Source organism: Lutra lutra, chromosome 15 (genome assembly GCF_902655055.1).
Source record: "Lutra lutra chromosome 15, mLutLut1.2, whole genome shotgun sequence".
NCBI classification, from domain to species: domain Eukaryota; kingdom Metazoa; phylum Chordata; class Mammalia; order Carnivora; family Mustelidae; genus Lutra; species Lutra lutra.
In genome coordinates this window covers 3,384,969-3,412,728 of record NC_062292.1, presented here as the reverse complement: position 1 = coordinate 3,412,728, position 27,760 = coordinate 3,384,969, and the positions used below count along the sequence as shown (strand labels likewise).

Here is a 27,760-nt window from a genome sequence, read left to right as displayed (position 1 = left end):
ATCCAACGCAGAAATTATATTAAACTATCAAGCCACTGAAAAGACGATTTAAACATTCTAACAACCCTATATACTATGAACAGGAAAACACAGGCAATAAGTGGTTTTGTAATCTTTTCAAAGAAACTATTTTAAACTCAAAATTTAGTATATTAGTATATTAGTATATTATATATTAGTATATTAGAGAATAAATATCCTAACTCCTCAATCTTTATTAGAAAATAAATATCCTAACTCTACGTTCTGAACACTGCTAATATAACATACTTGGTCCAGGGTTCCCCTTTCACTATAAATACTGGGCTCAAGGTATCAAAAACCAAAACATCCCAGGACTCACTCTCTTCTAACTAGAAGCGGTAGTAAATACCCACTACTGTATATTCCTATGCCTCCCAATCTCATTGACCAAGTCTCCCATTCAGAGCCACACAGTTCTACTGACTTTCTGCTGACAACAAACGGGAAAAAAGAAACATATTTTAAAACATAAATTTGCAGGGCCCCTGGGTGGCTCAGTCAGTTAAGCATATGCCTTTGGCTCAGTTTAGTATCCTGGAGTCCCCAGATGGAGCCCCTCGTTAGGCTCTGTGCTCAGCAGGGAACTTGCTTCTCCCTCTCCTCTGCCCCTTCCCCCTCATGCTCCTGTGCTAGCCCTCTCTTTCAAATAAAATCTTTAAAAAAAGAATATTAAATTTTCTACTGTAAGATATTTAATTCATCCCCTGAAAGAGGAGTACACACCTAAAAAGCCCAAAGTACAAAGGGTTGCATAAACATGGGTTTATCCTAGCTTCTAATAGCAATAGCTCCAGAGGACCAGCCATACTAACAAAACAAAACGAAGAAAATCATAAAAATATTATGCCACTTGACTTTACTCACCTGTGGTTTTCTGAGTTTCTAAAGATTTACCCTTGTAAGTATTAAATAAACTGAGTGTTGCATACTTTTTCCCATCCTTTGCTTTTGTGCTCTGGCCTGACTTCTCCGACATTTCGGTGGAAACTCATCGAGTCCAAAACCTCCTGCCACACCCCTTCAAACCTTTTAAGACACACATAAGAAAGAAAAATGAGGAAAATTTCAGCTTATTTTAAGAAACTTCTAGTTTCTTAAAAAAGCCTGGGTGGCTCAGTTGGTTAAGTGTCTGCCTTTGGCTCAGGTCCTGATTGGGACTGAGCTCCACGTCAGGCCCCCTGCTTGGCAGGGGTCTGCTGCTCCCTCACCCTCTAGCCCTGCCCCTGCTTGCATCTGTGCTCTCGCTCTCAAATAAATAAATTCTTAAAAAAAAAAAAAAAAAAAAACACAAAAAACTCAGTAAATTCAAATGTCCCTCAAATTTCTGAAAACAAAACAAAACAGAACAAAGACACTGAGGAATGAAATTCATCTTCAGTAACTGGCATCGATAAAATGTCATACCTGTTTAATACTGTCAAATTCCAAGAACACACAACAAAATCAAACTCAACTGCCCTGCATTCAGTAAACACATTAGTCATTTATGGTTTGTAACTGCTTAACTGTATCATAGAGAATTAAGAAGTTTAATCCAGAGGCACGTGGCTGGGTCAGTTGGTAAAGCATGCTACTCTCAAATCTGCTCAAAATTGTGTGTTCAAGCCCCACACTCCTGTGGAGCCTACTTAAAAAAAAAGAATTTTAACGCATACTGAAATGAATAGATCAAATACAGTACATCTATGGAGACTGTCTATTTAACAAATATTATTCAATTTAATAGGCTGGCGATCACAGACATAAATCAATTTCTGCATATGGAATGCAAACATGATAGGAGAATTAACATCATTCCTGTTTTCAGGCAGTATATATCTAACAGATCTGTAGTAATTTAACAATTTAGAATAAAAAGAAACATTCTATTTTCTCTGCATTCTGCAAAGAGTAGAACACTTCCTCATAAACTAAAGGTACCTAAAAACAATATTCTACTTCATGGCTATGGATTAGGTGTTCAAGAAATAGTGTCAACTTATCAAAACAATTCTCTGGGTATATGGTAAGTTATTTTAAGAAAATAGTATTTTAAAAAATATTCATTTATAAAGAGAATTTCATCGTTAGAGGGAAAAATACACAAATTAGCTCTCATACTATTTCCCTTACATTTAATGAAGTATACACACATCAACCTTTTACAGTTTTGGTTTTTATATTTTTTGTTTTATTTATTTTTGAGTGGTTAGGGTGGAAGTAGGGCAGAAGATGGCCAATTCCAGACCCCCCAAGAAACAAAAAAGAAAAACAAAAAACCCCATCCCACATCAATAGCTAAAGCATTAAGAACTGAAGCACGGGAGTTAAAGACAGTAAAGAATAGACAGATTTATCATGCAAAAAGTATTCGAAGTCAAGGAATGGCTATGTAGACTCTACCATCAGAAAAGTCATTTTATCTACCATTTTACACGTTAAACTGCAGAATCAGCATTACAATAGAGGCGTGATTTCATACATAGGTCAACTGCCACACTATGTGCATAGTTCCATAAAATTTATCAAGATTTTTCAAATTATCTCATTTCAGTACACATTTACAATAAATAACCTTTGAGATAAACTGTGAAAAGGACTCAGCTGCAACCAAAAGAACTTCATAATAAATAACCAGCTACCTACTACCGTACAAAGAATGTATACAATTAATTATATCCCAAGGATGCCAATGATGATGATAGTATGAAGAAAGCTGTACTCCCAGAATCTACCCCACTGACATATTTTCACTGAAAACCAGTAGAAATGGGAGAAAAAAACACACATTCATTTACAATGACAAAAAAGAGCAGCGCATATATACTAGGTGACAAAATTAAGATTCAAGGAGATCTCTCTTCAGTTATTAAAAGTAACTGATATATCAAGAGAAACAGTCAACTTGTCTTTTCACCCTCATCTGATGGCAATTTAGCACCTCAACCCTCTCTTAACATCACAACTACCCATGCAACACTCTCTTAGTGGAGACCCTCACACACCTACACCATAGAGAGAGCAACATTGTAAGAAACTCCTGAAACCTAGGGGCAAACCTACAAGCCCACCTGCACCTACATCCATTTTTCTCAACAGTTTCCCTTCCTCTAGCTGTTGTTACAATGCTTCTCAATCGTCATCTACAAACTCCTAGAAAAGCAAATTCTCAGGCCCCACCCCAGACCTACTGAATCGAGCTCTGAGCAGGGGGCCCAACTAGTCCCCAGGTGATGCTGAAACAAAAAGAACTTAAGGACCCACTGATTTATGAAAAGGAGAAGGAGTCTGAGCAACGCCTTAATCATCGCTGCACATTGAAATCACCCAAGATTCAAAACATACCAGTATCTGAGGTTCTGGGCTGGAGCCTGTGGATCAATGCTTATTCTGAAGAAAAAAAAAAAAAAATCCTCTGGTGATTCTAACATGGGGGCAGTCCTCAAAATGACAGCAGTGAAGCGGCAGGCTCTATCCTCCCACTCCACTGAAGGCCTATCCTGCCTCCCGAGCTTCCTTTCTCACTCTAAACTCTTCACTGCAGGGATCTCTTCAGGCCTAAAGGTGGCTTTACCAACCTACGGATCATTCCAAATTTGTACATCCAGCCCAGAACTTTGTATTCCTGAAGAATATATCCCCCAGCCTATTTACTTTTCTCCTTTGTTTCGCGCAGTTCCAACTCGTCCTAGAACACAGGAATCTGTTTCGTACTAAGGGTTTGCAGAAAGCAGCCCACAAAATGCCTGCACAGCACGAAAAGAAAATGGCACTTTAAAAACTGTCAGCAGGGGCGCCCGGGTGGCTCAGTGGGTGAAGCCTCTGCCTTCGGCTCAGGTTGTGATCCCAGGGTCCTGGGATGGAGCCCGGCATCGGGCTCTCTGCTCAGCGGGGAGCCTGCTTCCCTCTCCCTCTCCCCCTGCCTCTCTGCCCGCTTGTGATCTCGTCTGTCAAATAAATAAAATCTTAAAAAAAAAATAAAAAATAAAAATAAAAAAATAAAAACTGTCAACAGAGGGGCGCCTGGGTGGCTCAGTTGGTTAAGCAACTGCCTTCAGCCCAGGTCATGATCCCAGAGTCCTGGGATCAAGTCCCACATCAGGCTCACAGCTCTATGGGGAGTCTGCTTCTCCTTCTGACCTCCCCTCTTATGCTCTCTCACTCTGTCTCTCCCTCAAATAAATAAATTAAATTAAATTAAGTTAAAAAACTGTCAACAGAGAAAGTATCTTAACATTTGGCAAAATGTGATTATATAAGAACTCAACAAATTGAAGAAAAAGAACCCGAAGCAATAAAATTAATGCTATAAACAGACAATTCATTAGAGAAATAGTACCAATTAGCAAATGTATTAAATATGCTTAGTTTTTTCCCCCCCTAAAGATTTGAGAAAGAGAGAGAGCAAGAAAGCACACACAAAGGAGAGAGAGAAGCTGACTCCCCACTGAACAGGGAGCCAGATCCGGGGCTCCATCCCAGGACCCTGGGATCATGACCTGAGCTGAAGGCAGAGGCTTCGTGACCTGAGCCACCCAGATGCCCCATACGTTCAGTTTCATAAGCAAACAAAATTAAAATTACAAGATAGGTTAGCTTGTTCATATGCTTACACAAGGAAAACAATGTAACATTCCACCATTTAACCACAGAGTGACAGAATATCTAATTCAATTCTAGCCATCACGTAACATTAAAAGCTTAGAATTATAGGGGCGCCTGGGTGGCTCAGTGGGTTGGGCCTCTGCCTTCGGCTCAGGTCATGATCTCAGGGTCCTGGGATAGAGCCCTGTGACAGGCTCTCTGCTCAGAGGGGAGCCTGCTTCCCCTTCTGTCTCTGCCTGCCTCTCTGCCTACTTATGATCTCTCTCTCTGTGTCAAATAAATAAAATCTTAAAAAAAAAAAAAAAAAGCTTAGGGGCGCCTGGGTGGCTCAGTGGGTTAAGCCGCTGCCTTCAGCTCAGGTCATGATCCCAGGTCCTGGGTTCAAGCCCCACATCGGGCTTTCTGCTCAGCAGGGAGCCTGCTTCCTCCTCTCTCTCTGCCTGCCTCTCTGCCTACTTGTGATTTCTCTCTGTCAAATAAATAAATAAAAAATTAAAAAAAAAAAAAAGCTTAGAATTATAAAATAAAACTTTAATACACAAACCTAATTTTTCTACTAAAAAGAAAACCAGAAACAGTTTCCTATAAATTTTAAGGAATTCCCAAATACAAAAAAAGAACAAGCAACTGACCCTAAAAGCCACAAAATACATTCTATATAAGGTCAAAATAAGTTTCTGCAAATATATTATAAAATTCATGTTTGAGTACTTCTTTTTAAGGTTAAACATTCTGTGAAAAGTTTCTCTTCCCACTATGAAAGCTACTATCTAAAATATGCCTTTCACGGGGCCTCTGACTGGCTCAGTTGGTAGAGCATGTGACTCTTGATCTTGGGGTCATGAGTTTGAGCCCCACAGTGGGTGTAGAGATTAAAAATAAATAAAATATGCCAGTCAGTACATACTCTTCTCAAATGAGGTAAACAATGCTGTATACACCGGGTAGTGAGAAAGACAGACAAAGAATCAATTTATTAGGTTCCTAGAATGGAGAGTAAATTTATACTCTCAGGGAAACCCTCGGTGGCTCAGTCATTAAGTGTCATGAACCTAGGGTCCTGTGATAGAGTCTTACATCGGACTCCCTGCACAGTGGGAAGCTTGCTTCTCCCTCTCCCATACCCCCTGCTTATGTTCCCTCTCACGCTTTGTCAAACAAATAAAATCTTTTTAAAAATTTATGCATATGTTTTTAAAAAAAGATTTTATTTATTTGACAGAGAGAAATCACAAGTAGGCAGAGAGGCAGGCTCCCTACCAAGCAGAGAGCCTGATGTGGGGCTCAATCCCAGGACCTTGGGATCATGACCTGAGGCCAAAGGCAGAGGCTTAACCCACTGAGCCACCCAGGCACCCCTCAATTTTGTATTAAAAAGGAGCACAGCAAAATGTGAGAACCTAAATTATAAAACTTCTAGAGAAAACAAAGGAGAAAATCTTTGCAACCTTGAGTTGAATAAAAAATTCTTTGACAGCACACTAGAATATACTCTCAGGGGTCTTTCTAATGTGAGATTCAAGGAAAACAGGATTATTTCCATAGGGAAATAGGATTATTTCAGATGGTGACATATACTATGAATGAAACTAAACAGGACAATACGAGAAAGAAAGTGTAATTATTTTAGATTATTTGATCACTAAAGGCCTCTCTGAGAGAAAGGCTTCTGATTTGGATCTAATGGGGAAGAAGTCAGCTTCAAAGCTGAAGAAAAAGCAAATGCAAAGGCCCTAAGGGCCTGACACGCTTATCATGTTCAAAAACATAAAAGCTGGTGAAGTCAAAGTTAGTAAGAAAGAGAGAGTTATAAGGGAAAGAAAAGACTGGATGATAGGCCTATCAGAATTTTAAATTTTATCTTTAAGCAATGCGATTCAGAGTATTCATTGTGAACAGAGATGTGACTGTTTTTTTTAAAAACAACCTGGCTACAATGTGGAGAATGGTTTGTAGGGGGCCAAAGGCGGAATGTGGAAACATCACAGACGGGCACCTGGGTGGCTCAGTCATCAAGTGTCTGCCTTCAGCTCAGGTGATGATCTCAGGGTCCTGGGATGGAGTCCCACATCTGGCTCCCTGGAAAGCCTGCTTCTCCCACTTTCTCTGCTTATGTTCCCTCTCTTGTGGTCTGTCAAATAAATAAATAAAATCTTAAAAAAAAAAAAAAGGAAGCATCATAGATGACAAAAGCCTAGGCACAAGATGATGTAGCTGTGGCTAAAAAATGAAGACTGGGTAGAGGCTGCCAGGAAAGAGGAAAATAAGGACAATTTTGGTCTTGAGCTTAAGGTAGGGAAGACTAGATTTAGGAAAGATGGGGGAGAAGGGGAGGCAAGAGTTCTGTCTCAGACATGTTTAGTTTGAGATCTTTATAAAAACAAGCAGGGGCGCCTGGGTGGCTCAGTGGGTTAAAGCCTCTGCCTTTGGCTCAGGTCATGATCTCAGGGTCCTGGGATCAAGTCCTGCATTAGGCTCTCTGCTCAGCAGGGAGCCTGCTCCACCGCCTTCTCTGCCTGCCTCTCTGCCTACTTGTGATCACTCTCTGTCAAATAAATTAAAAAAACAAACAACAACAACAAAAACACCCCAAGCAGACATTTGTACAAAAAGATGCTTAAAACAAAGTTAAAAAGTATGCAGGATTTTTAAACAAATAATATATGTTAAGTATTTAAAAATACAATATACATGCCAAGTATGAAAGTCTACAAAACCACATCACAAATTATCACAGCAGTAGCTATATTCCTGATTATAAGGAACTGTGACCTTCTTTGTTATACATACTGCAATGTCTAAATAGAAACAGTAAATGCACTGTTTGGTAACAGAAAACAAGAAAAAATTGCAAATGTTTTTAAGAGCAATGACCTGAAATGAAAAAAACAATTAGTTTCAAGACTGGAAGATTAAAAAAATGCATATGATTGGGGCACCTGGGTGGCTCAGTGGTTGGGCCTCTGCCTTTGGCTCAGGTCATGATCTCGGGGACTTGGGATCGAGCCCTGCATCGGGCTCTCTGCTCAGCAGGGAGCCTGCTTCCCCCCTCTCTCTCTCTGCCTGCCTCTCTGACTACTTGTGATCTCTGTAAAATAATAAATAAATAAATCTTTTTAAAAAATGCATATGATTAAGTAAAAAGAATTTAAAAATCTATCCTCAGTGGCATAACACATATATCTAAAGTATGAAAGAATAGTAAGAAAGACTATAGGTAAACAAAAAGTTGATGAGTGTGGGTTCATCTGACTTATCTGCCCTATATGCAACAAATAAAAATGGGAGAAAGTAACAAAAACATGCACATAACTACTGTGTGTTAAGTGACTATGCACTGAGTGTAACACAACTGACATTAATGCTCCTTACACCATCAGAGGTACTTATAAGTAAGCTAACCCCTCCTCCTTTCGAGAACTGGCGTAAGAAGCTAACTCGCTAACTCACATCCGTAAGACTCCAAGGGATAACATACTTGTATGTGTTTGCCCTTAGATGCTAAAACCTTAAATGATGAAACCAGTATCCTCGTAAAGTCTGCTGGAGGATTTAGTAAATTCTCTGAAACATGACTTCACAAAGCAATCCTCTACAGGTTACACAGAAACAAGTCTGAAACTGCCTCCTTATTGCTATAGTGACAAATATTCATTCAACAAGATACAACAGATGTACTGAGAACTAATAAACTCCCAAACCCTGTCTCAGATGTTAAGCTGTACCATTGAAAGACAGACGGAGGGGCTGCCTTCATGGAAGTTCTCACGGTAAGTAAATAAAAATAAAAGAATAAAAAACTCGACTGGATAAAGAGATAGGAAAGAGGGGAAAGAGACTGGATACAATGGTAAAGGTCAGAAAGATTCCTCTGAAAAGAGGACATGAGGGAAGAAAACTCAATCAGTGGTTCTCAACACAGGCAGTAGACTTATCCTGGTTCTTAAAAACACTACAGCCCTGGGGGCGGGGCGGGGGGGCGCCTGGGTGGCTCAGTGGGTTAAAGCCTCTGCCTTCAGCTCAGGTCATGATCTCAGGGTACCTGGGATGGAGCCCCGCATCAGGCTCCCTGATCAGCAGGAAGCCTGCTTCACTTTCTCTCACTCCCCCTGCTTGTGTTCCCTCTCTTGCTGTCTCTCTCTCTAACAAATAAATAAAATCTTAAAAAAAAAAAATACCATAGTTGCTGCGCCAGACCAATTAAATCAGAATTTCTCAGACTGTGTTTGGCGAAAGTATTCTCTGAAAAGCTCCTCAGGAGTCCTTAAGTACAGGTATACCTCATTTTATTGTGCTTTGCAGATACGGTGTTTTTAACAAATGGAAGGTCGGGGTAACCCCGCATCAGATGAGCAGGAGTCAGCACTATTTTTCCCACACCACTTGCTTACTTCGTGACTGTATCACATTTTGGTAACTCTCATATTTTGCACTTTTTCATTGTTATTGTATTTGTTATGGTGATCTGTGATCAGTGATCTCTGATGTTACTACTGTCTTTGTTTTGGGGTCCCACAAACTAGATAGTGAACTTAACTGGTAAGTGTGGGTGTGTTCTGACTGCCCATAACCAGCTATTCCCCAAAACACAACGATACTGAAATCAGGCCAATTAAGAACCCTACAATGGTCTGTAAATATTCAAGTGAAAGGAAAATTCTCATGTCTCTCACTCTAGATCAAAAGCTAGAAATGATAAAGTTCAGTGAGAAAGGGATGGGCCAAAAGCTAGGCCCCTTGCACCAAAGTTAGCCAAGTTGTTAATTTGAAAGAAAAGTTCCTTAAGAAAATTAGAAGTGCTACTCCCTGAACAAAGGAATGAAAGTGAAACACCTTCACCACTGAAATGGAGAGAGTTTCAGAGATCTGGATCAAAGAGAAGATCAAAAAGCCACATTCCCTTAGGCCAATGCCCAATCCTGAGTGAGGCCTCTTATTCTCTTCAACTCTACAAAGGCTGAGAGGTGAGGATACTAAAGAAAATTTTGAAAATGGCAGTGGTTGGTTAATGAGGTTAAAGAGAAGCCAACTTAGGCTCAGTTGGTTAAGCTACTGCCTTCAGCTCGTCATGATCCCGGGGTCCTGGGATCGAGTCCCACATCAGGCTCCCCCTGCTCTGTGGGGAGCCTGCTTCTTCCTCTCCTTCTGCCTGCTATTCCCCATCTTGTGTTCTCTCTCTCTGTGTCAAATAAATAATAAATAAAATCTAAAAAAAAAAAAAAAGGAGAGAGAAGCCAACTTTATAACATACAAGTGCAAGCTGAAGCAAGTGCTGATGCAGAAGCTGGGACAACTATGAAGGAGGCCGTGCTAACAGACTTTCACGTCAACCTAGGGCTTTCAGAGCTAGGAATAAGTCAATGCCTGGTTTCAGCGCTCCCAGGACAGGCTGACTCATTTCTTAGGGGCTGATGCAGCTGATAACTTTAAATGAAAGCCAATGCTCATGTACCGTGCTAAAAACCCTAAGGCCCTTAAGCCTTATGCTGAATCTATTCTGCCTGTGTTCCACACAGGGCAACAAAGAATGGATGTCAACGCATCTGTTTACGCCATGGATTCCTGAATATTTTTCTTTAAAATATTTTTAAGTAATCTCTACACTCATTGTGGGGCTCGAACTCATAACCCCAAGACTAGGAGTCGCATGCTCCACCGCTCCACCAACTGAGCCAGCCAGGTGCCCTGCCTACTTAGTATTTTCAGCCCACTGTTGAGACCAACTGCTCAGGAAAAGACTCCTTTCAAAATATCACTGCTCCAAGAGCTTTGATGGAGCAGCACGAGACGCTGTTTCCACCCCTGCTGGCCCAACATCCACTCTGCAGCCCATGGATCAAGGAGTCCCTTGACCTGTCAAGTCTCCTTCTTTAAGAAATACATTTCTTGGGGCACCTGGGTGGCTCAGTGGGTTAAGCCACTGCCTTCGGCTCAGGTCATGATCTCAGAGTCCTGGGATCGAGCCCCGCATCAGGCTCTCTGCTCAGCAGAGAGCCTGCTTCCTCCTCTCTCTCTGCCTGCCTCTCTGCCTGCTTGTGATCTCTCTGTCAAATAAAAAAAAAAAAAAAAAAAGAAATACATTTCTTAAGGCTACAGCAGCCATAGATTCTTCTGACGGATCTAGGCAAAGCAAACTGAAAACCTTCTGGAAAGTATTCACTACTCTAGACACCAGCAAGAACATCAGTGCCTCATGGGAAAAGGTGGAAACAGCAAGACCTCAGCAGAGGAAGTAACTGCAGACGGGGTGGAAGCAGCAAGAGCAGGAGCAGGAGACCTGCTGCCATCGCGAACGAGCGGATCCTTACAGACGAGCAAAGAAAGCATCTTCTTGCGATGGAACCTACTCCTGGTGAAGACACTGTGAAGACTGCTGAAAGGACCACGAAGGATCTGGAATACTGCACAGCTGATAAAGCAGTGGGAGGGCTTGAGAAGACGGAATCAAATTGTAAAAAAGTTCTCCTAAGGGTAAAGTCCTATCAAACAACATCACAATCTACAAGGAAATTGTTCATGATAGGAACAGCCACTTGATGGAGCAAATTTCACTGCTGTCTTCTCTGAAGACACTGCAACAGCCACCCTAACCCTCAGCAACCACCGTCCTGCTCAGTCAGTAGCCATCAACATGGAGGCAAAAATCTTCCACTGCAAAAAGATGAGAACTCTGAAAGCTAAGATGATGGTTAGCAGTTTTTGGCAATAAAGTAAATTTTTTTTTTTAAATTTTTTTTTTTAAGATTTTATTTATTTATTTGAGAGAGAGACAGTGAGAGAGAGCATGAGCGAGTAGAAGGTCAGAGAGAGAAGCAGACTCCCCGCGGAGCCGGGAGCCCGATGCGGGACTCGATCCCGGGACTCCAGGATCATGACCTGAGCCGAAGGCAGTCGTCCAACCAACTGAGCCACCCAGGCGTCCCAATAAAGTAAATTTTAATGAAGACATACACATTGTTGGGGCACTTGGGTGCTCAGTCGTTGAGCATCCCACTCTTAGTTTCAGCTCAGGTCATGATATCAGGGTCCTGGGATCAAGCCCCATGTTGGGCTCTGTCCTCACGTGGAATCTGCTTGAGATTCTCTCTCCCCCTCCATTTCTGCCCCTCCTGCTCATGCTACTGTCTCTCTCTCTATAAAATAATTAAATCTTTAATTACACACACACACACACACACAGTGTTTTTATTTTTTTTTAATATTTTATTTATTTGACAGAGAGAGAGATCACAAGTAGGCAGAGAGGCAGGCAGAGAGAGAGAGGAGAGAGGAGGAAGAAGGCTCCCTGCTGAGCAGAGAGCCCGATGTGGGACTCGATCCCAGGACCCTGAGATCATAACCCTGGCCGAAGGCAGAGGCTTAACCCACTGAGCCACCCAGGTGTCCCCACAGTGTTCTTAAAAAACATAATGCTGGGCACCTGGGTGGCTCAGTTGGTTAAGCGACTGCCTTTGGCTCAGGTCATGACCCCAGAGTCCTGGGATCAAGTCCTACATCCAGCTGCCGGCCCTGCAGGGAGTCCGCTTCTCCCTCTGACCTTCTCTCTCTCTCTCTCTCAAATAAATAAATAAATAAAATCTTTAAAAACGACAACATGCTATTGCATAACTAATACACTACAACACAGCAGAAACATTAATTTTCCTATGCACTGGGAAACCAAACAAATTCCATTTGATTTCCTTTATTGAATATTTGGTTTATTGAACCTCCATATCCCCAAGGTATGCAACTATAGCCACAGCTGAGAACCACTGGGGGTGAAAACCCCAATTCTGATCTGGGGTAAGGGTCAGGTGTAAAGGTCATGGGCAGGAAGGGAAGTCAGAGTAGGCAAAAGTCTAGGAGGTTAGGCTAAGGAGTATTGCCCAGTTTATTCTAAATACCATGAAGAGCCATTGAAGAAAATTAAAAAAAAAAACAACAACAACAAAACTCAGTTGTTGAATAAAGGTGTGCTGCATTCTGCAGATCCGTATCTTAAGTAACAAAACAGTATAATTTACTAAGTAGTAATTTAAAAATCTTTGAAACAATAAGCTCAACAGGGTCATTTCTTTTCAACTTGTCAGATTCTGATTTCCAAAAATGTACTGGTACAATCACAGAAGAACAAAGGAACTCTATCCTCTACTTGTATCATTTCTAATTTTAAAAAGCTTTTTTGGGATGCACGGATGGCTCAGTCAGTTAAGTGTCTGCCTTCAGCTCAGGTTATGATCCCAGGGTCCTGGGATCGAGCCTCACGGGCTACCTGCCTGCTTCTCCCTCTCCTTCTGCCGCTCCCCCTGCTTGTGCACTCTTCTCCATCAAATAAATAAAATCTTTATTTAAAAAAAAAAAAAAGGCTGGGGCACCTGGGTGGCTCAGTTGGCCAAGCATCTATCTTTGGTTCAGGTTATGGATCAAGCCCCATGCTGGGCTCCCTAAGAGGGAGACTGCTTCTTCCTCTGCCTGCTGCTCTGCCTGCTTGTGCTCTTTCTCTGTCAAATAAATAAATAAATAAAATCTTAGGGGGGAAAAAAAGCTTTTTGTTATTTGCATGCTATTAAGAATTTTTTTTTACATTACTGTCTTGCTTACTATGTACCTAAAAATCTGAATCATTAAGGTCTGAGGGTCAGTCTACAAAAAGAGCCTAGTCAATAATAAATATACCCTCTTTAAGGGAAGAGAGAGTAATCATACTTCTAAATCCAAGGTTCTGTGGCTCTGAACAATGACAGAAAGAAACTGTATTTTTCACTGAAATTAGATATACCAAAACACGAGCATCTACATTTTCCAGATTTGAACAATGAATATAGATTACCTTGTAACAATTTGGGAGGGGGGCCAAAAAAGTGTGAGGATAAAAGAAGAAATCAAGAAGGAAAAAAGCCTGCATTTTAAAAACAATTTCCAAAAGGTCTAAGGGAAATATCAACTTTTCAAAATGAAAGGATGACACTCAACAGTGGTTATAAAAGGATGGTTTTCTTGACGGACACCTCTCATAGGTTAAAAAATTTTTTAAAAATCTGTATAAAGGGTTTCCACATCAAGACAAGATTAGCAATGATCTCTAAAACTCCTTCAGTCTCAAAAGTTATAAGATTCTATCGTTACTCACCATTACAAAAGTTATTTAAAAGTATTCAATACTAAAAACATTATTTTTAATGATTTTAAAATTTAGCGTTTTGGGGGGAAAAAAACACTTTCACAAATTGCCAATCTGCCCAATTCAATTAAATGACAATTATCTTCCTGGACACCGTGGGCTTCTAAGTATCCAAGCCTTGTTTACCTTTCTTTCCTCATTAACCTTAAGGTGAGAGTTTAGTTCCTCTGGAAAATGAAATACAACATCCCACTGATTTAAATAGTTAACATTAGGGACGCCTGTGTGGCTCAGTTGGTTGGGCGGCTGCCTTCAGCTTGGGTCATGATCTTGGCACCATGGGATCAAGCCCCGAATCGGGCTCCTTGCTTGGCAGGGAGCCTGCTTCTCCCTCTGCCTCTGCCTGCCTCTCTGTCTGCCTGTGCTCGCGCTCTCTGATAAATAAATAAATAAAATCTTAAAAAAAAAAAAAAATAAATAGTTAACATTAAAAGAACCTGCAACCATTTCCAGAGGAGCATACTATATGCACTCAAAAAATGTTCTACTGAATAAAGCTCTAGTAAGTAATAATAGTCAAGTATCAATATAAATATAAAAGGCAAATAAATGGATCCTTTGTAAACAATCTTCTTTGGTTTCTGTGACTCTCTTACAGCTCCTTTTTTCCCCTATCCCTCCACATAAATAAATATTCACGTGCTTTTGCCATCTCTCTTTACCAGCTCCTTCTATGTGCTTTCTCCACTGGCCATCTTATCTATTGTTTACTGCTACGGTAAGGGTAGTTCCCAAAACTTTCCTTCAAACTACAATCTTTAGACATATATTTTTAATTGTCTACAGAACAAAACGTCTCCACTTAAATTTCTGGACAGAACTACAAATTCAAAATGTCTGATTCCCCTATTCATTCATATAAATGTTTATCCTGAGCCTACTGTATTATCAGGCACTACTAGGAACAAATGAAGAAAGACATCCTGTCCTCATCAACTGATTGGAGATAGTAACAGAAGTGTGAGAAGGCTGGGAAAGGTTCACAAAGAACTGGGAGGAAAGACAGACAAGTAGGCCAACAAGGCACTGACAATCAGTGCTGAAGCCCCAGCAGAAGCTGGAGACCAGTAATACACAGGACTCCCAAGGCTGTCCACTCTGAAGGCTGTGATTCATGTCCAGCAGCACATCTGGGACTGCAGAGCGATGGGAAGTGCACAGCAGCCGGAATAATAAGGAATTAGAGTTGAGCCACACATGTGTAAAGAAAAGCAAGGCGGAAGATGCAGCCAGGAAAATGGTTAGAATAACATTTCATGGAAGTCTAAGCCACAGAGTAAAGCAGAAGGTAGAAGAGAATAAGGACAACAAAAGGAACTGGCAATTTTAATATGATTGTATAAAAGCTCTACCAACAGTAATTACTAAATGCTTACTGAGTCAAGCGTACTACGATTGCTTTGTTCATTTAATAAAAACAACAGGAGGGGCACCGTGGTGGCTCAGTTGGTTAAGCGTCTATCTTAGGCACAGGTCATGATCTTAGGGTCCTGGAATCGAGCCCCACATTGCATTGGGTTCCCTGCTTCTCTCCTCCCCACTCATGCTGTCACTATCTGTCTCTCTCCCTGCTTGTGCTCTCTCACTCTCCCTATCTCTCAAATAAATATCTTTTTTTAAAAAATGACAAAATGTACTAAGTGAGAAAACTGGAGGCACAGGAGTTTGTGATTTGTTAAGGTTTCAAGTGGGGGTGCCTTGGTGGCGCAGTTGGTTGAGTGTCTGCCTTCGGCTCAGGTCATGATCCCAGGGTCCTAGGATCGAGTCCCACTTTAGACTCCCTGCTCACCAAGGAGCCTGCTTTTCCCTCTCCCTGCCGCTCTGCCTACTTGCGCCTGCACTCTCTCTCTGATAAATAAATAATTAAAATCTTTTTAAAAAGAATAAAAAAAAGGTTTCGGTGATGACAGGGGTTTAGAACAGCAGGCATTAAAAGACGAGCACATACTGTACATGTGACTAGTGTGCATATGTACACAGACCCAGAGTGATAAATATGGTAAACTACTTACAATTAGGGAATAGGGATAAAAGAATACAGGAATTTTTCATAGTATTTTTACAATTTTTCTGTGAGATTAAGATTATTCCAAAAGAGGGCGCCTGGGTGGCTCAGTTGGTTAAGCGACTGCCTTCAGCTCAGGTCATGATCCCAGAGTCCCAGGATCGAGTCCCGCATCACGCTCCCAGAGCTAGAGGAAGTCTGCTTCTCCCTCTGACCTTCTGCCCTCTCATGCTCTCTCTCTCTCGAACCGATAAATAAAATCTTTAAAAAGATTATTCCAAAAGAAAAAGTTTAAAATGGGCACCTAGTTGGCACATGTGGCTCTTGGTTTTGAGGTCACGAGTTTGGGCCCTGCACTGGGCGTGGCACCTACTTAAAATAAAAATTAAAAAAAAAAAAAAAAAAAAAAGTTAAAAACAAAAAACTCACCTGCTTTCCCAAACACGTTCTCCTCCCCAACTTCACCATAACCACTTTCCCTGACGTCTAGATTTATTTTCGTTTTAATCTTATTTAAGTAATCTTTACATCCAATGTAGGGCTCAAAGTCATGACCCAAGGTCAAGAGTTGCGCGCTCTCCTAACTAAGCCAGCCAGGCACCCCGCCCTGACTCTAGATTTAAAACCTTGAATGATCTTCCATGTTTGTCTCCCGCTTCTAACATGAAGAGGGATGTAAGTTCTGTATGATCTAATGTAGTAATGTCTCTTGAAACCATTTTTTAAAAAATCTCAACTCTAAATAAAATATTTAAAAAAAAATGCCTCTCTGCCTTCTTGTGATCTCTGTCTGTCAAATAAATAAATAAAATATTTTTTTTTAAAAATCTCAACTCTACAGATATATAAATACCAGGTTGGGAACAAGAGCTCAAAGCCCAAGTCACCAAAATTTACCAATGAAGAAACAACTCTAGACAAGTAAAAATAAAGTGCCCCAAACTCATACAGCTATGAAGAGACAGAGCCAAGATTAAACCCAGAGTTGACGGCAAAGCCAGTGCCCAGATAACCTCGCCATATGAAAACTGGAATTTAATTATCATTATAGGAAAGAGATAAACATCAAATCTTTAAAATGTAGTAATAGGGGTGCCTGGGTGGCTCAGTGGGTTAGGCCTCTGCCTTCGGCTGGGGTCATGATCTCAGGGTCCTTGGATCAAGCCCCGCATCGGGCTCTCTGCTCAGCAGGGAGCTTGCTTCCTCTCTCTCTCTCTGTCAAATAAAAAAATAAGTAATCTTTAAAAATTTTTAAAAATAAAATGTAATAATAACATGTCACTTTAGGCTAAGAAATTCTAAGAGTCAAATTTTTATTTTCAAAACTTATTGTATTACAATACAGAAAATATGAAGAATAAAAATTATAGTAACAAAATACAGTAAAAATGAATTATATCTGTTGTAGAAATACAAAAACGTAAAAAATCTAAGACTCGACGCACCAAAGACTGTTAAAAAAAAAAAAAAAAAGTGGGGGAGGGGGCTATATACAGAATTGTTTCCCCTCTCAAAATTCGTGTGTTGAAGTCCTAACTCCCAACAGGCCAGATGGTATTTGGAGATAGGCCCTTTGGGAGATAATTAGGTTTAGCTGAAATAATGAGTGGGGCCTCATAATGGGATGAGTGCTCTTCTAAGAGGAGACACCACAGCTCTAGCTCTCCCAACCACCTGAAGACACAGAGTTCTTCAAAAAGCAGCCCTATGAGGGACGCCTGGGTGGCTCAGTTGGTTAAGCAGCTGCCTTCGGCTCAGGTCATGATCCCAGCGTCCTGGGATCGAGTCCCACATCGGGCTCCTTGCTCGGCAGGGAACCTGCTTCTCCCTCTGCCTGCCATTCTGTCTGCCTGTGCTTGCTCTCTCTCCCTCTCTCTCTCTGACAAATAAATAAATAAAATCTTAAAAAAAAAAAGCAGCCCTGTGAAAGCCAGGAAGACCTCCCCAAAACCTGATTATGTGGGCACCCTGATCTTGGTTTTCCAGCCTCCAGAGCCGTGATAAATTCCTGTTAAGCTACCTAGTCTGTGGTATTTTGTTTTTTAAGATTTTATTGATTTGAGAGAGAGAGAGAGAGAGAGAACAAGCCAGGGGGAGAGGCAGAGGGAGAAGCAGGACCTGCGCTCCATGGTATGGAGCTGCGTCAGAAGGCAGGTGCTCAACCAACTGAGCCACCCAGGTGCCCCATGGTATTTCCTCATGGCAGCTGGAGTTTACAAAGATGGCAGAGACTGATGTATTAACCTCAGAAAACATTTAGTCTCTCAAATTTTAAACTAAAATTTCCGTTTAAAATGAAAAGGTCTTGGGCGCCTGGGTGGCTCAGTGGGTTAAGCCGCTGCCTTCGGCTCAGGTCATGATCTCAGGGTCCTGGGATCGAGTCCCACATCGGGCTCTCTGCTCGGCAGAGATCCTGCTTCCCTCTCTCTCTCTCTGCCTGCCTCTCCATCTACTTGAGATCTCTCTCTGTCAAATAAATAAATAAAATCTTTAAAAAAAAAAAAAAAAAAAAAAAAAAATAAAATGAAAAGGTCTTGCTTTGGTTAAGAGACTGAACTGGTCAACTTCTAAGTTCAATCTCCAATTGTTATAATCACTTGGTAATTCTAAAGTCAGAGTGACATCAAATATTTTTAAGATCACATTTGCTGCTATAATAGAAAAGCTAAGAATACCACCATATGTTGAGTGCCTCTACTACAAATAGCACTACAGCAAAAGCATTAAAAAATTGTCATTTTTAAAAACAAAGTGTAATATAAATAAATCTGCCGGAATTCTAATCAGAATGGTAGAAGGGCTCAGGCTGTTCTTAGAAACTGAAACATGTGAATCAAGTTTCTGGGGCAGAATGCCTTAACAATCAGAAAAGATATGTACTTATCAAACCCTCTGTACCATAAATTACTGTTCTAGCAAAGTAACAAATCTGTGTGTCTACCCTTTCCTAGATGAGGTGACTGCAACATTACTCTTTCTGACAACTGACAGTATTTTTAAACTGTTCATATCACACCATTACTTGAAACGGATTTGGTTTAAATCCCAGCTCTGACATTTTGTAGCTAGGTGTTTTTATAGCATAATTGTGGCATACGCATATTATGACATAATCATTTCCCTAGTCATTAAATATCATTCTGAATTTATATTTTCTCATCTGTGGGCTATATCTTCTAGTCTATTATGAGGTTTAATTAACAAAGTATGTATAAAACTCTTAAAATAGTGTCTGGCACTTAATAAAAGCTTAACAAATGGTAATAAAGTTTTCAAAACTTAAACACTACAAATAAAAACCAAAGCATAAAAGTTTCTTAACTCTTTTTTGCAAGGCAGGTATTTTGGATGTTACAGGAGAAAAACAGAAGTATTCTCTTTCAAGATCCTCAACTGACATCATGAAACCTTTCATATAACTAATCCGCTGCCTTTAAGGGCTGGAATTTCAAGTTTAAATTTTTAAGTGTACAGAACTGTTAGCACCCCCCTCTGCAAATACTGGCTCTGTTCTTCTATCATTAAAATGTCTGTTTTGAGGGGCACCTGGGTGGCTCAGTGGGTTAAAGCCTCTGCCTTTGGCTCAGGTCGTGATCCCAGGGTCCTGGGATCGAGTCCCACATCGGGCTCTCTGCTTGGTGGAGAACCTGCTTCCCCCCTCCCCTCTCTCTGCCTACTTGTGATCTCTGTCTGTCAAATAAATAAATAAAATCTTCAAAAAAAAAAGAGTCTGTTTTGAGACATGTAAGCTACCCATCCCTCTTTTTGCTACTTTCTACTTTTATTCTCTCCATGTTCCCAGGTTGTCATATACAAAACTATACAATAAAGCAATATTTATTATGTTATTACTTTGAGTAATCTCTATACCCAACGTGTCCAACTCACAACTCCGAGATCAAGAGCTGCGTGCTTTTCCCACTGAGCCAGCCAGGCACCCTATTCCTGACTTTTTAATCCTAATTCAATAGTTCTTTCTTCAGCAGCAGAGTACTTTTTCTGCCTCCAAAATGTGATGTATCTCATCTTTCTGCATTCTATATCCTAATTTTGATGTGAGTTACCTGAATCTACACATACTAAAACTCACAGAATTGTACACGGAAAGTTGCACTTTTTATCTAAACTTCAAAAACATACAGAAATATAACCAAACTCTACTTTTGTCAAAGCATCCTTCAATAACACCTTTTTCCTGACTTTTTTTTTTTTTAAGATTTTATCTATTTATTTGACACAGAGAGAGAGAAATCACAAGTAGGCAGAGAGAGGGGGAAGCAGGTTCTCCACGGAGCAGAGAGCCTGATGCACGACTCAATCCCAGGATCCTGAGATCACGAACTGAACCGAAGGCAGAGGCTCAACCCACTGAGCCACCCAGGCGCCCACCTTTTTCCTGCTTTTAAGATAAAATTTCTCCGTGTGCCTGGGTGACTCAGTCATTAAGTGTCTGCCTTCAGCTCAGGTCCTGATACTGGGATCCTGGGGTCCTGGGATCGAGCCCCTCATTAGGACCCCTGCTCAGCGGGAGACCTGCTTCTCCCTCTCCCACTCCCCCAGCTTGTGTTCCCTCTCTCCATGTCTCTCTCTCTCTCTGTGTCAAATAAAATAAAATCTTAAAAAAACAAACAAACAAACAAACATAAAATTTCTCTGTTGCATTTTCCTGACCTTCAGAAGTTAATTCTATACCTCTTAACGTTGTGCTTCTTTAGTTAAGATCTATATATGGTCTGTTTCCTAGTTACCATAAATACTGAATAAGCTACCATGTTCATCTTTAAAATACACTGGCTAGGGACGCCTGGGGGGCGCAGTTGGTTGCAGCTCAGGTTGTAATCTCGTCATCGCAGGGTGGCTGAGATGGAGCTCTCTGTTGGGGCTGTTGCCCTCAGCCCGGAGTCTACCAGAGATTCTCTCTCATTCTGCCCCTTCTGCTCGTGCATGCAGGCTTGCTTGCTCTCTCTGAAATAAATTAATCTTTAAAATAAAATTCATTGGATAAAGTGAATGCGCACCTGCCCAACTACTTAACCCATTTAGTAAAATGTACTAAGTTTTTAGTTCCTTGGCGACCATTTCTCCAGTCTCCCCATGTTTTTGGTTTTGTTCTAAATGTATCCTTAATGTATCTCCTCAGTCTTTCACAGCATCCATTAGCCTCCACAGGGCCTTCCTGCAGATACAAAAACATACCCTTCTGGGACGACCCAAGTAATCCACTGGGTGAGGTACTGATGCACTGGGAAAAAGGGGGGAAATGAAGGCACAAATACCCCTGGGAGGCCTAGCTAGAGCGTAGGACTTTCTGCAAGCAGAGCACGGAGTAGGTTTCAGTCCTCACTGCCTACATCAGCCGCACGCATGAGTGCAGGACACAAACTGCACAATCATACCCAGCAGTCCTACGCTTTCAGGTTATTCATCAGTAAAGAGGAAAGGATGATCAAGTATTAACTTCTCCAGCCACCCATTCTCCAACCACAAATGGATCCAAATCTTACCTTATAAACTCAAGATTTATTTTAGGGGATCTTCCAACACCAGAGAGAACCACCCTCCTTTACCTTTAACTTTCTACTTTTCATAGTTCTCTTTTCTGTTTTAAATATGGTCAAGGCTTATGTAATATCAAAGAATGTAAAATTCGGGACGCCTGGGTGGCTCAGTTGGTTAAGCAGCTGCCTTTGGCTCAGGTCATGATCCCAGCGTCCTGGGATCGAGTCCCACATCGGGCTCCTTGCTTGGCGGGGAGCCTGCTTCTCCCTCTGCCTCTGCCTGCCATTCTGTCTGCCTGTGCTCGCTCGCTCTCCTCTCTCTCCGACAAATAAATAAAATCTTTAAAAAAAAAAAAAAGAATGTAAAATTCAAAACATACATGCAAACACATCTTTGCAACAATCCTCTGAGACAGGGGAAATGCGTATTTTCCCTATTTCACAGATGAATAAACAGGTTTCCCAGGCTATCAGAAAGCCAAGAGTTCCTCTGCAACCTTTTGTAAGCTGAAATGGATACAGCAAAGGAACAACTGGCATTAATTTATATGGAAAACTTTTTGTGCTACTCCCAAACCCAAGAAATAACCTATCTTAGGGTTTTCTGACACCTTACGACACATCTTGCTAACAAACTCACATAACATTATCATGAGTTACAAACTAGATGCTGAGTAAGGGGAAACAGCCTGGTAGCACCACTCTCGCTGCTCAGGGGGTGCCCTGCCTCTACAGTGGCTGCTATTTTTGCTTTTGCCCTTTTCCGGAAACACAAAAATCTTCTTCAGAACTTTCAGTTAGCAAAAGCAGGTAATAATGTTGTCTTTCATAAAAGCAAAGTGGGGTAGTGTGAACCTTCAAAAAGCAGGGAATACCGGTATCTGAAATTTGAAGAAGCCATGTCACTCGCCCCCAAAGTTAACAGCAGGCACAAATGACAAAACAAAAAAGGTCTAAACCTAGGTTTTTACACTCATAGTCCAAAGCTCATATTGAGTATTCAAGTCCCCTAAAAATCAAGAAGTCTCAGTACTTACTCCTCCCTGCCTAACCTTCCACTCTCATTACTTGACCTAAATTCTTTTAGTGTCACCAAGAATCTCTCAGCCAAATCCAAAGGATACTTCTCTTAGATCCTTCTGACCTCTGCTACATTTGGCTGTAATAATCCTATTTTTTAGATTATTCTCTTCCATCCTGATTTCTGTAATGATTTCCTTCTTCAGTTACTCATTGTTGCTCTCCTTCTCCTGCCACTGATTGTCTTAGACAGCCTGCTACATCTCTGTCTAAACAAGCACCTTCACTTTGCAGTTCATCATGGAAATGGCTGCCCCGAGTATGTAGTTAAGGCTCTAATTTACAGCTCATCTCCTGTAATGCTGCCACTGCCTGTGATGAGTTTATTCCACTCTAGCCTTTCATCACTTCTGGCCTTCATCAATTCCAAACGTTGCCTGATCTTATCCAGTAATTATTTCTTATAGCATTTATGTCCTAAAGCATGAAATACAAAAGACTACTGATGACATATTAGATGATTTTAAGTGGTCCATAGAAACATATTTAAAATCATGTTTATTTTGAGGGGCGCCTGGGTGGCTCAGTGGGTTAAAGCCTTTGCCTTCGGCTCGTGTCATGATCTCAGGGTCCTGGGATTGAGCCCCGCATCCGGCTCTCTGCTCAGCGGGGAACCTGCTTCCTACCCCCCTCCGCCTCTCTGCCTACTTATGATCTCTGTCAAATAAATCTTTAAAAATATAAATAAATAAATAAATAAATAAATAGTCATGACTTATCTGAAGTTTGGGCAATACTGGCCACTGGGAAGTCCAAGCAGGGTGGAACTTAAGCACTTACAGTTAGGCTCTGGGTCAATGATTTGAATCCTATTTACTAGCTCAGTAAGTCTAGAAGAATTACTTAAACCTCTTTTTTTTTTTTTTTTTAAAGATTTTATTTGTCAGAGAGAGAGAGAAAGAGAGAGAGAGATCACAAGTAGGCCGAGAGGCAGGCAGAGGGAGAAGCAGGTTCCCTGCCGAGCAAGGAGCCCGATGTGGGACTCGATCCCAGGACGCTGGGATCATGACCTGAGCCAAAGGCAGCCGCTTAACCAACTGAGCCACCCAGGCGTCCCTACTTAAACCTCTTTAAGTCACAGTTTTCTACTTGTGTAACAGGGATAAAATAATCTACCACCTAGATGTATTATAGATATTGAAAAAGATAATCCACAAAATTATCTTAGCTCAGTGCCTGGCATGGAAAGTGCTCAATAAATATTAATAATTGCAATTCTTCTTTTTAATAATTGCAATTATCCATGTTCTCTCTTGGCCATCATGCCTTCACTTGAAATCTACTAGACATGTGACCTATACCAAAGACAATTTTCATATATGGATTTTCTGCCCCAAACTTCCTTTATCTGCTTTTATGTCTTTATTTTTATCTTCTGGCATAAATCCAAAGATCACGTGATAACCTTTTACCATTAACCTTTAAAACTGTGAGCATCTTTGCAGTGAGAACCACAAGCCACAGTCCTTTGATTCACTACCTTACAAAATTAAAAGAATCCTTAATGTTTGTTTAAAAAAATCTAAAAATTAGAAAGGAAAATCTGCTGCAAATAAAACATATGTTTATGTGCATAGTACATAAACAAAATGTCTGAAAGCCCTCGATACTATTCTAATAGGATATGACAAGGTATTCTTTTGCTCTTCTAAGGTATCTGTCAGTTGAATCTTAGTCGTGGGTCAATTCTTCTGTGTCCCACTCTCACACATTCAGTAATAAAACCTAGGTATATGCTAACCACTCACGGTATATGGTGATGTGGACATGGAAATAATTTAGTAAAGGAAATAGACTAATACTGGAGCACAGGTAAAAAGAAAATTACTAGATAATATGTGTGTAAATCATATCCAAGTGTTTTTTTATACTATACATGCTCCACAAATGCTGACTATATACCCCTCCTGTAATGCAGAGCACCTAGCAGCACCACACAGGGGTAAGAACATTACATCACATTAAACAGTGATAACTTAATTGCTACCTTGTTTTCAGACTGTAAGTAAATGCTAACCATATAAAAGTTTTTGTCTGCCAACTAGACCACTGTTGAAACTCACTAATAGCCCTTGCTTCATCTGATTTGCCAGCAAACATGCACATACACAAGCCCTAAAACCTGACTGGCATTCTGTTAATCTACAGCAAAATAACTACAAATGGACTGGCAATAAGATCAGTTTGTATTTAGCCTTTCTGGGGATGGGGGGAAAATATACAACAGAAAATGTACTGAAGTTACCCTCTGTAGAGAATTCCTTTACCCACAAAGATGTCCTGACTGATGATGCATCAAAGGCTTTATTATTGGGAAATCTAAAATGTTATGACTCAGAAAACCAACATTAATTCTCAAGCTTCTAAGCAACAGTTAACAGTTAACATTGACTAAGATAAGCTATCACCGTGTTACCTTTTCGTAAATTGACAAATCTCACTTTACTGAAAGGGTATTAGTCATACATAACTCAGTGAGACACAACTCTTGGATCTCCTTCACTCTAAGAGTGGGGTTCTGTACCAATTTGTGTAACATTTTATCAATAATCAATCCTTGTCTTACACAAATGTGGCATAAACAGCACCTGAAACAAGTCACTCAACGGGCGGACACACTAAAGCAGTGTCCGGACAGAGGCAAGAGGGAAGAGAAAATAATATAATCTTCAAAGACATTTTACCAACACGGGTGGTGGGGTGGCATAAGGGTAGTGGGGAGACAGGCTGGAATGAGTCAGACTTCTGTATTTTCAGATGTGCTCAACATACTGAACCCAGGGTTATTGACTATAGAGCATGAAGAAATCTCCAAGAAACAAAATGTAGTGTCTAAATGTTAAAAAAAAAAAAAAAAAGAAAGAAAACGAAAAGAAAGAAAGTAAAAGAAAAACTAATTCCCAAAGAATATATATACTCCATTCTAAGAATATACAACTTACTCACTGCTTGGAGAGTACTTTTTTCTACCAATATTCTGCCAATTCACTATTACTATGTACTAAGCACAGTAATAAGCCCTCTACACACATTATCTTTGTTAATACTACAGCAAACCTTGGAGGGAAGTACTATTATTATCATCACCTCCATTTTACAGATGAGGAAATATTTTATCTACAACAGGGGCCAGATCTCAAAATTTAAAAATTGTATGCCATACTATAAAGAGTTTTAACCAACCGGCCTTTAAATAGAAAAAAGGTAGGAAAACTAGCTTCTATCCTATCCCCAAAGTAGTTATAACTGTTTTTTACATCTTGCAACACTTTCACCATCATATGCAACAATGTTTCTATACGGAAATCAAACGAAAGAAAAAAAAAACTAGGTTAACAACGCTGCATCTTTAGTTACTACAGTTCCTACAATTACAAGGAACAGGAAGGCAGTTTGCAGGCCCAGAGCACCCTTTGGATTTAGACAGTCCGGACTTGAATCTCTACAGCACCACCAATAATTCTCCTGAGTGACCTTGGTCAAATTAATATCGCAGATTTCATTTCCTCATCTGTAATATGGAAGGATGACAGCAGCAGCCCAAGGAAAGATCATATATGTTACAGGGCTTATTACTATGCTCAGGACACAGTAAAACGTCAACTACTGGTGGAGAGAAAACAGCCACATACATAATAAGCTCACCAAACCAAATATAAAAGTAAAAAAAAGCCTAGATTACCTCAGGTCCATTACAGAAAAAAGGAAAATTACGATTTCACTACATGCGAAAGATAAAATCCAAATTCAACCTATTCCTAATTATTTTAGGGGATCGGTGCATCTGAGGCGGGCCAGGGACGACGCTGCAGTACATCTGTGACACACACCTAAAAATGGCTCCAGTCGGAGCAGCATCTTAATCACCACAGAGGAAGTTCCATCTACTTTTAACAAACGCGGAGTTCGACTCGGTGGGCGCTGAAGTATCTCCCTGCCGTTCTAAGAGCGGGCACTTAATCAGGAATCGTGATTCTTCCGGTGCGTTCCCCAGGAAGACCTTACAGCCCAGCCGCCCACCGCACCACCAATTCCAAGCACCCCAGCCGGCATGAACCCACGAGCCCGGGCTGAAGCTCGGCCCATGCAGAGATCCGGGTAGCTTTCAGAAGCCCGCAAACAGCAGGCATGGTGGAAACCTCAAAAAAATCTCAGACCAAGTCAAAACAAATATGCATCCTTTTCGAGGAACCAGACGCACTACCCTCGGGCAAAAGGACCATGTATCAGGGTCCCATTGGTCCCCCATGCCCTTTTCTTCAAGTCCCCACGGGGGGCCTTCGCCGTAACCCCCGTCATCTTAACGCGGCCCTCGAGAGACGGGGCTGCAGAACGGGATTCCCTGCGCAGGTCAGGGGACGGCGAGGCCTAGGGTCCGCAGGAACGACCGAACCCTCCTCTGGAGTTGGGGCAGCACGTCCCTAGCGGAAGCAGGGCTGGTCCAGATCCCCCCAGCCTCCCACCCGTCAGGTCTTTGGCCCCCTCCCCCAATCTCTCGCGCACAGGCTCCCTGCGAATCCCACCCTCACCGCGCGCGGAGAGCCGGCCACGAGCCCCTGACTGTCCGGGGACGCATCCTACACGCGCGACAGAGAGACCGCGCGCCCGCCCGTCCGCGGACGGGAAGCCCCTTCCGCAGCCAGCCACGCGAGGACCCCCCCGCGCAGGCCCGCGCTGCGGCCGGGCGGGGGCGAGACCGGCGGGTAGGGGGCTCCGCGGCAGACCACATGGGGCGGGTCCGACTCCGCGTTCCCGCTCCCCGACCCGGAGGCCGAGACCTCCCGCGACCGACGAAAACGGGGGGCACGGCCGGACCCACGGCCGCCTCCCAGCGGCTTCCCAGCTCTGGCCGCCGGGGTCGCGGCGCGCTCGCACGCCCCGGGCCGCCCCGCGCCGGCCCTCCCCGGCGGGGCCCGCTCAGATCCCGGGTCCTCCGCCCTCGCCTTCCTTACCGGCCAGGGCGAGCGTCAAGCGGAGTGTGTCTGCGCACCTCGAGAGTCTCCGCCGAGCTCCGATCGAGGGAAGGGGAAGGGGAGTGTGGGGGCGGGGGGGCGGCCGGAAGGACCACCGGACTGGGAGAGCCGAAGCTGCGGACGGACAAACCGCCAAAGCACTTTCGCTGCTTCCCTAGAGGGAGAGAGCGAGCGAGAAAAAGAAGCAAGATGGCGGCTAGCCAGCCCCTACGTACTACGTCACGCCGCGGCGTACGTAAGGCAGATCTCCGCAGGCCCGCCCTCGGGCGCAGAGGCGGCCGGATCACGTGCAGCCTCCGTGGCGGCCCAACCCCGGCGGAAGGCGACGGCGCCTCCTGCCGGAAGGAGGGAGTTCCTGCAGTCGAAACTGCCGCGGCGCGGCGGAGATTGGCCCGCGTTCCTCCCCGGGAGCCTTGAAGAGGCGCGACCGCAG

The 27,760-nt window shown here is 42.1% G+C and overlaps 1 protein-coding gene across 16 annotated transcripts in view; it reads right to left on the bottom strand.

Moving 5' to 3' along the window:
• The window catches only part of PRRC2C (proline rich coiled-coil 2C), a 97,539-nt gene extending 70,007 nt beyond the window's left edge, over window positions 1-27,532 (bottom strand). For 14 of the 16 annotated variants that reach the window (XM_047703728.1, XM_047703738.1, XM_047703730.1 and 11 more), the window contains exons 1-2: window positions 27,307-27,532; window positions 889-1,050 (exon numbers count right to left, since the gene is read on the bottom strand). In XM_047703728.1, the coding sequence (XP_047559684.1) occupies window positions 889-1,000 (112 nt within the window). In that variant the 5' untranslated portion in view covers window positions 1,001-1,050; window positions 27,307-27,532. The remainder of the gene's footprint in view (window positions 1-888; window positions 1,051-27,306) is intronic. The other 2 variants (XM_047703739.1, XM_047703740.1) reach the window with 1 other exon arrangement.
• Between the last annotated feature and the right edge of the window lie 228 nt (window positions 27,533-27,760).